We start from the raw sequence: 14,268 nt of genomic DNA on the forward strand, positions 1-14,268 counted from the left end.
GTGCTCCGCGGCGGGAGGGGCCACAGCGGTGAGAGGCCCGCGTACCGCAAAAAAAAAAAAAAAAGAGAGATACCAACCTAGCTGTGCCTCTGCCCCTGGCCAGGCAAGGCCTCATGCAAAGCAAAGAGCTTGTTCGCCTGGCCATCTGGCTTCAAGTTACCCTCAGTGGTCCCAGCTACCAGGGCCCAGATCGCCTCTGCAAAATCATTACCTCTTAAGGGGTTAAACATGCGCTGCTGACCCCATCCAGCAGCCTGATTTGGAAAGCTTGGCCCGGGATCAGTACACATTACGAATGAGATTCAGAAATTCCACCTAAAAACAACAGCGCAGCCATCCCTGCCAGTGATGAGTGATCCGCCCTGTCCCGGCTTTCACGGCAAATCCCGGGGATTAGGCGCTTTCTCTTCTCCGGGAGGCACAGCCCCGTCACCAGGGGGTGGGGGGTGGGGGGCCACACCCTGGCCAACAGCCAAGTTGTTTCCCGGGTGACAGCGCAGGGACGGGCCTCGGCCCGACTTCACCTGGAGGCTGGCCGTGCGGGGAGGGCAGGCGGGGGTCTCTCAGAGGGGTGAGATGGGGCGCGAGAGGGGGACAAACTTTGACACTGTTTGTGCTTCCTGCGCTGGGACCCCGCGGAGCAGAGATGGGTTCGTAGGCGTCAGGCCCAGCGCCGTCCTGACTCGTAGAAATGCAACTATTCCCCCTGCAAAGCCCTGTGAGGAGGGCTTCTGACACCCAGTTTCACAGGTGCAGAAGCTCTCAGAGGCCACCCCCCCGGCAGCCCCCTGGCTCGGGCAGGACTCTCAGGGCTCAGAGGGGTCCACTGGGGCACAGCCCTGCTTTTGAGCCCCCCACCCCTAGGGGGGCACACAGGGGCCACAGGGATCCTCGCTGGACACCTGCCCGCTCCTGCCCCTGGACCCATGCGTCACATGGGCTGCTTCTCACACCTGCCTCCGATGTCTTCGCCTGGCTGTGAGGTCCCGCGAGCCTGGCCAGAGCATCTTCCTCTCTTAGCAGAGCACTTCCGTGTCACGGGGAAATGTGCTGCAGCTACTCTGTTCCTGAAGCTGGAAGCCAGGGACCCTCTGCTCTCCTCCTCCCCCCCCCCCCCCGCCCCACCCACAGCCAGTAGCTGCTGGTTCTGTCAGGTTTTAAACCCCAGCTTTCACGTCCAAACCTGCTGCCTGGCCCGAGAGACGTCCTCAGCCTCAGCCTGCTTTTCTCCTCCCCAGCGTCCAGCGCTCTCATCCCTTCCTTTCCCCTCCACTCTGCTCCAGCCACCCCAGCCCGTGCCCCAGACCCCAGACATTTTATGGCCTCTCTCTTCTCCTGAACTTTAGCCATAGCATCCACCTGCTTCTCCTCTTGGTAAGCTCCTATTCATCCCTCAAAGCCCAAGTCAGCCATCACCTCCTCTCACATGCCCTCCATGCCCCCCACAGGCAGAGTGTGCAGCTCCTTCCTTTGTGCTCCCAGGGCACCCTGGATGAGCTTCTTATAGGACTCCTGTCATACTCATTCTTCTAGCAAATAACGTGTGTGTCCAACGGGTGCAGACCCTGCTCCAGGGGATGTAGCAATGACCAAGACAGACAGACAGACATGAATCCTTACCTCATACATGTTTTATTCCAGAGGGTAGCAGCAGACAAGAAACAAGTACAGTCTCCACACTGTCAGGCGGTGGCGAGTGTTATGCAGAGGCAGGAGAGGAGGGGGGCAGCGTGTGGGGAGCAGCAACTGTACATCTGGTGGTGGAGACATTCGCCTAAGACCCGAGGAGCTGAGGAAATGAACCATGCGGAGATCTGGAGGAAGAGCTCCAGGCAGCAGGAACAGCAGGTGCAAAGTCCCTGAGGCAGCGGCGAGCCTGGCGTGTTTGAATCACGGCAAGGAGGCTGCAGCTAGAGCAGAGGCACGGTCTTGAGGCTGTCGGAACGGCTCTGGCTTTTCTGCTGAGAGAGGTGGGAGCCACATGAGGGTTTCGGGACGAGGAGGGAGATGACCTAATATTATAAAGGCTCCCTCTGGGCTCCGGGGTGAGGCTGGGCTCAGGAAGACACTGCGGCTAGCTCAGTGATCCAGGCTGGAGATGACGGTAGTTTTGACCATGTGGCCCCGGCAGGAGGGGCGAACAGTAGACAGATACCAGATGTGCTGGGAGGTGGTGCCAGGCTTTGCGGACAAATTAGGTGCCGAGGCAGGGATGACCCCTTGGATTTCACCTAAGGAACAAGGAGACTAGGGTTGTCATCAGGTGAGCCAGGGGAGCTGTGGCATGGCAGCTTTGCGGAGGCCAGAGTTCCATTCGACATCAAGGTTGAGGGGCTTGTCGCACACCCGCGGCCAGGCGGGGTAGAATAAGTGAGTCTGGGAGGTGTTAGTACGTGGATGGTAGTTGGAGCCCCAAGGCCAGACAAGCTTGCCAAGGAATTGAGTGTAGACAGAGGAGAGAGGAGGCCAGAGACCAGGCGCTGCAGCCTCCTGTGCTCAGAGGTCGGGGAGATCAGGAGAGGAGGCCAGCCTGGAGGAGGAGGCCTTTCCAGGAGGAGGCACAGTGAGCCGTGTCAACGATGGTGAGTCCGGTCAGATGAGGACCAAGGATTCACCATCGGATTCAGTGTCGCCCCAGCTGACGGTGACCTTGACAAGGCTGTCTCAGTGCAGCGGGGTCAAGGGGAGAGACACCGGAGTGGGAGTGCTGGAGGTGGCTCTGGGGACTCCTTCTAGAAGATCTGCCGTGCGTGGGAGCAGAGAAACGCTGGTGCCAGCAGGAAGGGTGTGGTGGGCATGACATTGTGAGTTTCTGCTTGACTCTTCTCTTCCACCGATTGTGAATTCCTAGAGGCAAGAGCCTACGAGGCGATCATTTGTGCCATGCCCCCGTCACCCTGTTTGTCTTTCTTTCTTGCACACGCACGCATGCACACACACAACACACCCACTAGGAGGTCACCCGGGCCCGGCACCCAGCAGGCTGCAGGGTCACACTCACCTGCTCACTTCCAGAGTAACCAAGGGGTTAAAGTGAGTCCAGAGCAGCCTCTTAGCGTTTCCCGAGGTTCTCCTGGGGATCGGCTGCGTCCAGAATGATTTGTGACCCTCTTACTGCTGCTGTTATGCACCTTTTGAAAAGCCTTTGATATCACCGGCACATTCATAAATTATTCTTTTTTTTAAGAAAATGAAGTGTTTTCAGTCAAACAGCAGTAGAGGCATGTTGTGCAAAATTAGAAAAAAAGAGTCTGACGATGATATGAATCTTCCGACGGCCTCACCTGACAACCATATACACGCAGAGGACCCAGACACCCACCGTCAACCACTATCATGGAGAATGCTTCCTGTGGCCTCGGAGTTGGGTGTTTCCAGATGGAACGTCCAATCCGTGCCTGCGGCTTGAGGACCCCAAGTATTGGGTCCCGATTATCACAGTTTTGTCTTAACAGCAAGCCCTCCTGGGCCCCTGCCATGTGCCAGGCACTCTTCCAGCATGTTGTACACACGTATTGTGTCACTTAAGCCTGTGGGTGATGGCCCCATTCTCCAGGTGAGGAAACTGAGGCACGGAGGGAGTTCCAGGCTCAGGGGGCGTGACTGAGGCATGCACACAGCGTGTTGGGACTCGGTGTGGGGTTCCTGCTGCCATGACCGTCCTCTGTGACCTTGAACCAGCAGGCAGAGTCCTCCTCTTTGAGGTCTACCCCCGTCCTGAAATTTCTCTGCATCCCTGGTAGCCGTGAACACAGTACATAGAGTCACTGCATAACAAGTGTTTAGTCACTGGCTGGTCAAATGATTCTCTTTCTGAGGATCCAGTGCCGGAAGAGCCTCTGTGGAGCCTTGGCCAGGGATAAAGGGAACTGAAGGCTTGGGTGTTTCGGGCTGCCGCCCTGCCAGCAGGAAGCCCTCTGTGTCCTGAATGGGCTCATTCTTAGTGCCTCTTGGGAAGGAAAGGAGAAAAAGGGATGGTTCTCACCAAACCTCAGCATGTCCCCTCCTTGTGAGATCTGGCAGTGACCCCATCACTCCAGGAAAGAGTCTCAGCTCCTCGGGGCCACCAAGCCGCTGCCCACCTGCTGGCCTCCTTGCTCGCCCCTCCCCCCTAATTCTCACCCACTTGGGAAACTGAGAGCAGAAATCCTCCACCTGAGCCCCTCCCCGAGGCCTGTTTCTGTCCTTCAGAATCGAGCTCCAGGTCAAAGTCCTTGGTGATGCGCGCACGGGCGCCGTAGCGGGTCCCAGCGGAGCGCTTCCCTTTAGCGCTGCCGAAGCACCTTTGCTGACCTTTACCGGCCTCTACGCCCCGTCATCTGTGTCTGCCTCCCCGGGGGCCCAGAGCTCCGTGAGGACGCAGACCTGCGCTGCTCTCCCTGTCTGTAACCCCAGCACCCGCGCAGCTCAGCAGCAGGGGGGGCTCGGGGCCCCCAGGCTGCACTCACCAGCCAGGCGGGCCTCTTAATCCCTCGGGGCCTAATCGCCTCTGGAGAAGGAGGTGGCACAGCCTCAATGCCTGCAAAGCAGAGGGGGGACCCGTCTCTCTGCAGTTTCCCGTCTTTGAGTCTAAGTCAGGCCGAGCTGGCCAGACCCCTGCTCTTCCTGCCCTCTCGTGGCTTTTGCTCATCTTGGGGGTCTGCGAGGGGTCTGGCGTGGCCGGGGTACGGCCAGTGCTGAGAAACCAGGCTGGACGGGGAGGCGGGGCCTAATCAAGGGGTGCCTCACCTGCTCTGGGCCAGGGGCTGGGCGGCGGGTCGAGAAGAGTTCTGGCCTTGGGGCAAGAGGCCTGTGGACTCCAAGTGCCGGGCCCAGGGGCCTGGGGGAAGGGCATCGGGTTTGGGGGAAGGGGGGGAGTTCCAGTTGCCCATCTGGGGGCATCTGGAGAGATGTGAGTGAGCTGATGAGCTTGGGACTGGGCCAGGGAGGGACCCCAGCGGGCACGTGGGTAGGGGCTGATCCAGGCGGGAGGACACACAGAGGAAGAGGAAAGGGTTTCTCACCCTTCCCGTCACAGTCACAGTTTTGGCCAAGTTGGTAAAAGCAGGTGCATCAGACGGTAAATCCCTTCTGGACAACTGCCCAGGCCTCCTCTTCCTCTGGCGAGGGCACGTGGCTTGGTGGACAGGGCAGCAGGCAGGGATCTGGGTTCGGGACCTGCTTTGCTGTTGCTGGTACCCTGAGGTTCAGAACTCACTTCACCACCGGAACCTCCTTTGCTCTTCCTGGAACCTCGGACCACGAGGCCCCAACGAGTGTAGCTGAGATGAGGGAGAGGAGATAGTGGATGGGGGTGGGGACCATACCGACCACGCGCCCTGGAAATGTTTGGACCCGCGTCCCGGAAGGAGTCTGAAAAGTTCAGGGCGGAGCTGACATTTCTTCTATTTCTCCTCTAGGGAAACGTGGAGCCTGGGGGTTGACTCTTAGTTGCTTACAGCTGTCCAGACTGTCCGGTTTAGCTCACAGGAGACCCGTGGAGAAAGCGCATTTGTAATAATCAAGGAATCGGGAGGATAAGTTCTGCTGAGGCACGTTGGGTGCCATTTGGTATTTGAATATGTGGCCCAGACACCTGTCCCCCTCCTTCTAAGCTCCTACCTGAGCGTTTTTCAGGGCAAGAAGAGAAGACAGGGTGTCAGGAACTCCATTCCTTCCCTGCCAGTGAGTGATGTGATTACCCTCTAGTTCCTTTCTGCCATTTTTGCCCTATAGCGATGACTCGGCCAAGGGCAGTAAAGTTTCCTCCATACCACGTCACACCGTGAGGAGAGAGCAGATGCCGTGGGGCGGAGAGAGCTGGGCTTGGGGTCAGTCCTGGCTGGATAGACGCCGTGCCCTGAGGGCTGTGTGATCCGGGACATACAGCCCCCAGAACCTCATTCTCGTCCCCAGTGGAAGGAAGGCGATGATTCTTCCCCACTAGCAGTGTGGGGAGAACAGGATGGAGCAGTGGACACGTGGGGCCCCTCCGTTTCTGTTCCCCTCCCCTGCCCATCAGTACTCTAGGCTGTTTGCTTTAGAAGTATGGACCGCATCTCCTCGTGTTCCTGATTTTTCCTCTTTGCCTTTGGTCTGTGCTGTTAATGCTAGCCTGCAGAGATCGTTATTCCTATCAAGGCAGATTTCCCGAGATCTGGGTGATGGTTTGCTCCTTTCCAGTCGCCCATCGTGTTAGTGTTTGGCGAGACCACCTGGGCCTCCTGAGCTCCTGGGTTCCAGCACCTTGTCCACACAGACCCACTCGTCACCTTCCCCCTGCTCGTGGCTCTGTGTGGTGGCCACCAGGGCCAGACAGTGAGACCTGGCTGTCACGTGTCGCCTTCCTCCTGCCATGCGGTCAACGCCTGAAAAGCCAGCGCCTTTTGACTATTGTTCATTTCTTTCCGACACTTTCATTTCTGGGTGGTAACTTTCAACTTTATAAATTGTGCTTAGCACTTTGATCTTTAGTTCATTCATTCATTTAGCAATTCATGTACCGAGTGCCTCCTGTGTGTCCGGTCCATAGTGGAACCAAGGACCTACTATGTTCAAGAACGAGAGATACAAGAGTGACCAGGAAAGACAGTGCCGTTGGCCTCTGGCCTCACATTGCAGTGGGGAGACTGTGATAACCAAGAAGAAAAATGACTCTATAACCTGATTTCAGGTAGTGATCACTTCTTATTCTTTTATGATGTGGACATGTGGCTTTTTTTTTTAATAAATTTATTTATTGGCTGCTTTGGGTCTTCGTTGCTGCACGCGGGCTTTCTCTAGTTGCGGCGAGCAGGGGCTACTCTTTGTTGCGGTGCGCGGGCTTCTCATTGTGGTGGCTTCTCTTGTTGCAGAGCACGGGCTCTAGGCGTGGGGCTTCAGTAGTCGTGGCACGCGGGCTCCAGTAGTCGTGGCTCACGGGCTCTAGAGCGCAGGCTCAGTAGTTGTGGCGCACGGGCTTAGTTGCTCCGCGGCATGTGGGATCCTCCCGGACCAGGGCTCCAACCCGTGTCCCCTGCATTGGCAGGTGGATTCTTAACCACTGCACCACCAGGGAAGTCCCGACATGTGGCTTTCTTCCCTCTTCCTTTTCTAACTGGAATCTCTGTCTTTTGAAAAGCACAATTTCCACTGGCATGAGATATCATGCAGTCTCTAGATTGATCATCCTTTTTGTCAAGATACTCTTTGACAACTCTGTTCACGCCATTTCACTTGGTCGGTTGTGGAATCACAGGACTTGTGAGTTGGAGGCTGAACTTCAGAAAGACGGTGACTCGTACAAGGTCACACGGCTGGTCGCTAAGGAACCAGCATAGGAACCTAAGCTGTGACTCCAGGTCTCTTTATAGATCAGTGTCTCATGCTGGCGAGACACTCCGTGGCTGGTCTTCCTCCTTAGAAACAACGGGGACACAATCAGCTGCAACCTCAGTCAAGCAGCAGAAGCTTGGAGGTGGCGTCAGGGGCCTGGAATCCAGACCACAGTCCCCGAGAGGTGACGGAGGTCTCCCACTGGACTCTCGTGCTCGGTGTTCAGGCTTCTGCATCCCCCGCACGTCAGCTGCAATTTACAAAGCAGAGACGACACACGAAGATGAAGTGCCTGAGGGGACCTACATTTTTCAAAGGGAAAAAAAGGCTTAATTATATCTTTAAGAGGCACAGACACGCCGAGGAATACCAGCAGTGTCTGAGACCCGAAGCAGAAATGCCAAGGATGAGGATTTGGAAGATTAACACAGTTGAACTCAGCATCATGGCCTTTTTTTTTTCCTGGGGCTCTTGAAAGGTAGGGAGGTAAATACTCCAGCAGGTAAGATGGACAAGGCAGGCGTGATGGAAAGGCAGCTCTCCCTTTGTCCTGCATTTTGCTGCTGGAATGGTCATTGCACGTAAAGCTGCTCTCACTCGGAGCCTTCAGTGGCCCCCTTTCCTTCAGGACAGTTTTGAGGGGCCCTCAAGGACTGGTGTCCCTTCTTTCCTCTCTCCTTCTCTTTTCTCTCTCCTCCGTTCTTCCTCTGCCTTCATTTCACTCAGTAACCTTAATGGTGCTCCTGCTGTGTCCTGCCCCAGGCCCTGGGCTGGGGACAGTGAGACAGAGACGAGTATGATGCAGACCCTGCCTGGGAAGGGGGAGCCGACTGTGAATATTCCCTGCACTGGGCAGATGCAGGGCTACAGCCGAGGGAGACACAGAGTGGGGCTGCGGAGGCTTCAGGAAAGAGGACCCAGGCAGTCTAGCTGGTCCCTGGTGCCTGGCACATAGCAGATGCCAGCTATATCTCTGTAGAACCAAGTGGACGATGGAATCGGACCCCTGGTGGAGGTCCAGTTTCTAATGTTTGTGATGCCACATATGGGCAGCAAGGGTTTCTCTTCTTCCCCCTCTTGTTTCCCTGCACTGGGAATGTTGTTGGTAGTTCTGAAAGAACACTGGTCTAGAATCGGCGTTGGGGAGGAAGTCAGGAAACTGCTGACCTGGGTTCTGGGTTCTGTGAGCCTGACGAGGTGTGAGGTCCCTGGAGAAGCCCTTTACCACCTTCTCAGCCTCATCCATCTATCTTCCCCAAGATTAACACTGTTCCCAGAGCTGACCCGAACCTTCATACTTTTGGCCTTTGCACGTGTCATACTTGCCTCCTTAGCTCCTACTTACTCTTGAAAATCTGATTTGAAGTCAGCTCCTCTGTAGAATCTTCCTTAAACCTCCCCCGTGCAGAATGGCCCCTATTGAATGGATGGGTGGGTGGATGGATGGATGGGTGGGTGGATGGATGGATGGGTGGGTGGATGGATGGATGGGTGGGTGGGTGGATGGATGGATGGATGGATGGATGGGTGGGTGGATGGGTGGATGGATGGATGGATGGATGGATGATGGATGGATGGATGGATGGGTGGATGGGTGGGTGGGTGGGTGGATGGATGGGTGGATGCATGGATGGATGGATGGATGGATGGGTGGATGGATGGATGGATGGGTGGGTGGATGGATGGATGGGTGGGTGGATGGATGGATGGGTGGGTGGATGGATGATGGATGGATGGATGGATGGATGGGTGGATGGATGGATGGGTAGGAAAGCTGTGAAGAAAGAAGTGATATCAAGAGAAAGTCTAGGTTCAGTGAAGATGAAGACAAGGAGGTGGAACTCAGGCTTGAAGTAACCTGGGAATGAAGGGAGCGTGTTCACCCAATCAGAGCCCCCAGGAAGTGTGGCTAGGCTGAAGAAGAAGTGGTCAGGTCTACTGATTGGGCGTGGGTAGCCTGGGAAACTAGGGCTGACTAAGGTTATAGATAGAGTTGGAGATTCAATGTGGACCTCAGGGCAGAGGAGAGGGACAGAGCAGCTGATTCTGGAGGAGTGGGAAGGGAGGCACATTCCTCAGCCCCTGCTGTGTACACACCTACGACGATTTCTTTAACCCTTGCGGCACACCTATTTCTTCCACCTTAATCATTTTTTTTGTTAAATGCAAAGACCCTGAGAAAATCCAGGCCGTGAATGTGCCCTGAATCTGTATTCAGCCCCTTCTCAACACCCTTTTCATTAGAACAGCCCTTTCGTCCTTCAGTGTTTCACTTGTCTCTTAGCTGTTTACAGTCGGAACAACCAGCCGACAGCATGCAGTTCTGGGCTTCGGCCATCGTAGAAACTAAACCTCGTGAAGTGTCCTAACACGACATATTTAGGTACATTTTCTACACGTTCAGAGCTTTCCTTTCTCATAAATTTTTAAGTCAATCCAATAAAAATATTCAACTCTTGCCATATTGTTCAATCATGTAAGAATTCAGCTCTATTTTAACTGAAAATCAGATCACATTTGAACGTTGGGAAGCTTCGTGACATCCAGCAGTCCCTTCTGAGGGAGAAGCGGCAGGATGGCCTTGGGATGGTTTTGTTTCTGATTCTGAAGTTGGCTATTGTTTTTCGTTTTTTGGCCGCGCCGTGTGGCACATGGGATCTTAGTTCCCCAACCAGGGATCAAACCCGCGCCCTTGGCAATGGAAGCCGGAGTCCTAACCACTGGACTGCCGGGGAAGTCCCTGAAGGTTGCTGTGTTTAATCCTTGTTTCACAGGAGAGGAAATGAGGACTCAGAAAGGTTGGATAACTAACCTGGGGTCATGCTACTGACCGAGGTCGGCTGGACTCCAACCCTTTGTCCTGAAGAACTGCAGTCTTATAATCCAGCTAGAATGACCCTGTCCTCGAGCCCAGCTCCCTGCATCAGCACCTTCTCTTTCCTCTCTGTCCCCAGGCTGAGCCCACCAAGGACAGCCCCTCATGTTCTCTACACTAGCTCCTTAGCCTGGTGCCCGGCACACACAGGTGGGCCCAGAAACTTCTGTGGGTCTGAACTGTTGATGCTACCAGAGCTCCCACACGCAGCCAGGAATCTTCATTTAAATGTGCGTGTGTGTGATGTAATTATTTTGTAATATTTACATTTTATATATACATTTATAATAATACATATTTATATATTAATATATAAATTGTATTTTATATAATAGTAGTATAAATTATATAAACATCTATATAAAATATATGGATATATGCAAAAGATTATATAAATATAAAATAAATACTATACATTGTAATAGTATTTATATATAAATTAGATTTTGATCTATTTTAAATAAGCTCACTTATATTTTTATATATGGTTATAATATATATTTTGTATTTATAATAATCAAACTATATTTCTATATCATATATTAATTATGATATTTAATATAATAATAATATATAGAAATAAATATATATCGGATCATAGCTTGCAGAAGCGTTTCCTCCACCTCCGTTGCTCTCTGTCCTAAAATAGTTGTCAGGCTCGCGCAGCCTCTCACCCCTCTCCTTCAAGCCCCCCGAGGCCCCCTGAGCACCGCCCCTGGGATGGATGCCGTCGGCAGGTAACCCAGGCCACTGAGGCTGGTGGGTGCCCGTGGTGGTCTCAGGCCTGGGGAGAGAAGAGGGTGACACTGATGGGGCTGCTGAGGAGGCAGGAGAGCTTGGGGCCGCGCCCCCCACAGGGGCCACGCTGACCCAGGTCCAGCCAGTGCCCAGGGAAGGGCAAGTGGGAGTGGCCCGGTCGTACTGAGGGTGGTGACAAGCCCGCATCTTTAGCCGGGAGCTGAAGATGTTCATGGGCGTTCAAACAGGACAGAGCTGCCATGTCATCACCAAGTAGGGGCAGAGAAAGGGTGCTGACAGCCCGCAGAAGCCTGTGCTTATCTCTCCATCAGAGCTAAAGCCCTTGTTTGCTTAGAATAGCTTGGAATTCCGCCCTGCTGCTGGGCATTTCACTTTTGAAACTCCAGCTCAGGGAGTGGAAGGGGGGATGGCGTGCCCAAATTCCCCTTCTGAGCATGAACTTGGTGGTCCTGACTGGGAACTGACCGCTGGTGCAGAAGGCCTTAGGGACACTTCGGTCTCCCTGGAGCCTTTGCTCCTCGCGGGACGGATGTCAGGGGCCTGACTGCTCTGCCCCATGTGCACGTTTCCCAGGTCTGCGGCAGGGCTGTTTGTAGAGACCAGCTTGGAATCCGTGGTTGGATGCAGCAAACAGTCAGTGGCTCTTTCTCAGCATGCGGTTGAGGAGCTGCAGGCTCCAGGGTGTTCTCTGCGGGCATCCCTGCAGTGGTGTACGGGCACTGAGCGCTCTTTCCCCCCCTGCCTTGTGTGACGTCATGTTGGTGGCTTGAGATCGGCCATGGAGATTGTCATGAGGCACAAGTAGAGGGCCGGCCGCTCCAGCACACCCCTGCGCCACGTGACTTTGGGGAAGTCCTAATATCAGAGCGGGTATGATGGAGGAGTGACCTTTCCTAAATGTCAACAGCTATGGGTGGCGCCTGCTCTGTGCCAGGCACTGAAGATCTACAGGGAGGGCCACCTCCTCCAGGAAGCCTTTCCTGATCCCCTAGCCATGCTCACCTCCATCTTTGCCCCTGCTGGACAACGTGCAGACTTCTATCAGAGCACGGCACTCATCTAGATCTGCCACCAGCTTTGAAGCCAGGATTCTTTTCATTTTCTCGGTATCACCGGGAACAGTGTCTGGTACCAGTTGAGGAAATGCATGAACTCAAGTGGAAATGAAGCACTGAGCCCGCTGGTCTGGTGGGGAGGTAGCCCTGCACACCTGGAGCTCACACCTTGGCAGACGCTGTACTGGGGTGTCTGGATCACACAGTGCAGAAGCACGGGGTCAGGTGGCATCATATGCTCACTGAGGAATCTGAGGCCCAGAGAGAACGGTGGTCTCTCCAAGTCCATGCAGGTGGATAGCACTCACCTTAGCCCCATCTGTCTGGTCCCAGAGCGCAGGAGCATATTCTCTCCGTGAGCCTTGGGGTTGTGCTGCATGGCCAGGCAGTGGCAGCAGGGTCCCGCCTGGAGACGTGGAGCTTCCAGGCACAGGTCTGGGGAGACTTACGGAATCCACTCGTACCACCCAACCCCGCTCCCCTGCAAGTCTGCAGAACGCCTGGGGTTGTTCCTTCTTCCACTGTGACTGAGCTGAGCTTGTCTGCCCTGTACTCTGAGCCTTGACAGGGGAGGCCTTGGGTCATGACCTTTGCCTGGCCCCTATCTGATCCAGGCAGAACTCCTCGCCACCCCCAGCAGCTTCACACAGGTTTCTGCTTCCCCAGAATGGACACCTGTCTCCACTCTGCCACCTGTCCCATTTCTGCTTGCTCTGCTCGGGCTGGACCTGAGCCGCCTCTTGCGTACTTGTTACCATGAACACGGAACAATGAACTTAGGTGTCACCCTCCAGAAAAGAAGTGTGGAGAGCGAGGGAGCCAGGAGTATGTCCCATGGGGAATCGGGACTTCTCTGCTCAGATAAAGCGTTTCTGGGACCCCACTGCAATCCTCAGTGGGAGGGATTGAGAGAAGAGGATCATACCTGCTTTATTTCTTCCCAAGGGTCACAACTGGGCACAGTGGGTAGAAGGGAGTGGGACAGGTGTCTACTGGGCATCTACTCCATGCCAGGCCCTTTATCTAGACTCTTAAATCCTCGGTCACGTAGACGGTGGTAGAGGAGGGAACCTGGGCTCAGAACAGGAGCTGGTGTTGACCCTAAGGCATCTGACTCCAAAGCCCACACGCACAGATTCCCTCACACTCTGAGCCGCACACAGTGGAAAGGTTGTGGTGAGCTCACTGTCACTCGTCCCTAGAGGTGGCAGCAGAGCCTGGGAGTGACCACTTGGAGGGAGATGCTAAGCATCTGGTTCAGGTGGGACTTGATGAGGCCTAAGTCCTCCTCTAGCTGTGAAATTCCTGGAGGGAAATCATTTCCCAGATCTCCGTGTTCCTTCGGTCCCTGCTAACTCCCAGAACACCTTCTGCTCTCTCCCCAGGTGTTGTGCGCCAGGTGCGGCCCATTGTGGGCCCATTTCACGCTGTCCTGAAGCTAGAGATGAACTACGTGGTCGGGGGCGTGGTGTCCCACCGAAATGTCGTCAACGTCCACATCTTCGTCTCTGAGTACTGGTTCTGAGGGCCAGCTCACAGCGCAGCCAAGCCTGTGCCTCCAGGCCAAGTCATTGCTGACGATGACAACGCCCTGTCCCTGTTTGTACCACCCAGACATATCTTGATTTTATGTATTTGTTTGTAGTGTTAGGCCGACATGTATTAAGCTGGGCCAGATGAATAAGTCCATCTTTTGTATTTTGGTGTTTAAATAATGAGTCCAATTACCTAACTGTTTGGTTGAAAACCTTGCTTATTTTTTAATGCGAAAGTTACATTTTGCTCCCTTTTTCTGCCTCTGGGCTGGGCGTTGCTAAGGACCAAGGGAAAACAAGACATTTTTCAGGGGGCAGCTAGTCCAAATGCTAAGAGAAGACCAGTTCTTGCCCTGATTTTATGAAATTTGACATTTGGTGCTTTTTTCGCCAATCAGATTTTGTATGTCCAATTCTAAGGACGCAGCTGCCAAAGAAGAGCAGGTATGATAAACTCTGCCCAGAAGCAGCGTGCCACAGTGCCTTGGGGAGCACTTCTAGGGTAAATTACAGTTCTGTGGAGACAGAAAAATCCCTCAGTAAAGACAGAGCCAGTTAGGCTTGTGTGTGGCTCCAGTATGGTCACCAAAGGCATCTCTGGGTTTTCCGCAGCCTGCGTCCATCATAGGTGGGAAAATAAACAGCTTTGTGGTCCTCCCGATGGCCTGTGCAGGGGAGTCTTTCAAGAGGGGGGATCCCGACCAGCAAAGAGCCTGCGAATATTCCCCAAGGCCTTCTCAAAACCCTCCTG

At 54.3% G+C, this 14,268-nt stretch overlaps 1 protein-coding gene across 1 annotated transcript in view; it reads left to right on the forward strand.

Moving 5' to 3' along the window:
• The window catches only part of FBLN1 (fibulin 1), a 78,577-nt gene extending 64,863 nt beyond the window's left edge, over positions 1-13,714 (forward strand). The window contains exon 17 of the mRNA XM_012536606.3: positions 13,368-13,714. Coding sequence (XP_012392060.2) covers positions 13,368-13,507 — 140 coding nt within the window. The 3' untranslated portion in view covers positions 13,508-13,714. The remainder of the gene's footprint in view (positions 1-13,367) is intronic.
• The last annotated feature ends 554 nt before the right edge of the window (positions 13,715-14,268 follow it).

The sequence above is a fragment of the Orcinus orca genome, chromosome 11, assembly GCF_937001465.1.
Source record: "Orcinus orca chromosome 11, mOrcOrc1.1, whole genome shotgun sequence".
Lineage (NCBI taxonomy): Eukaryota > Metazoa > Chordata > Mammalia > Artiodactyla > Delphinidae > Orcinus > Orcinus orca.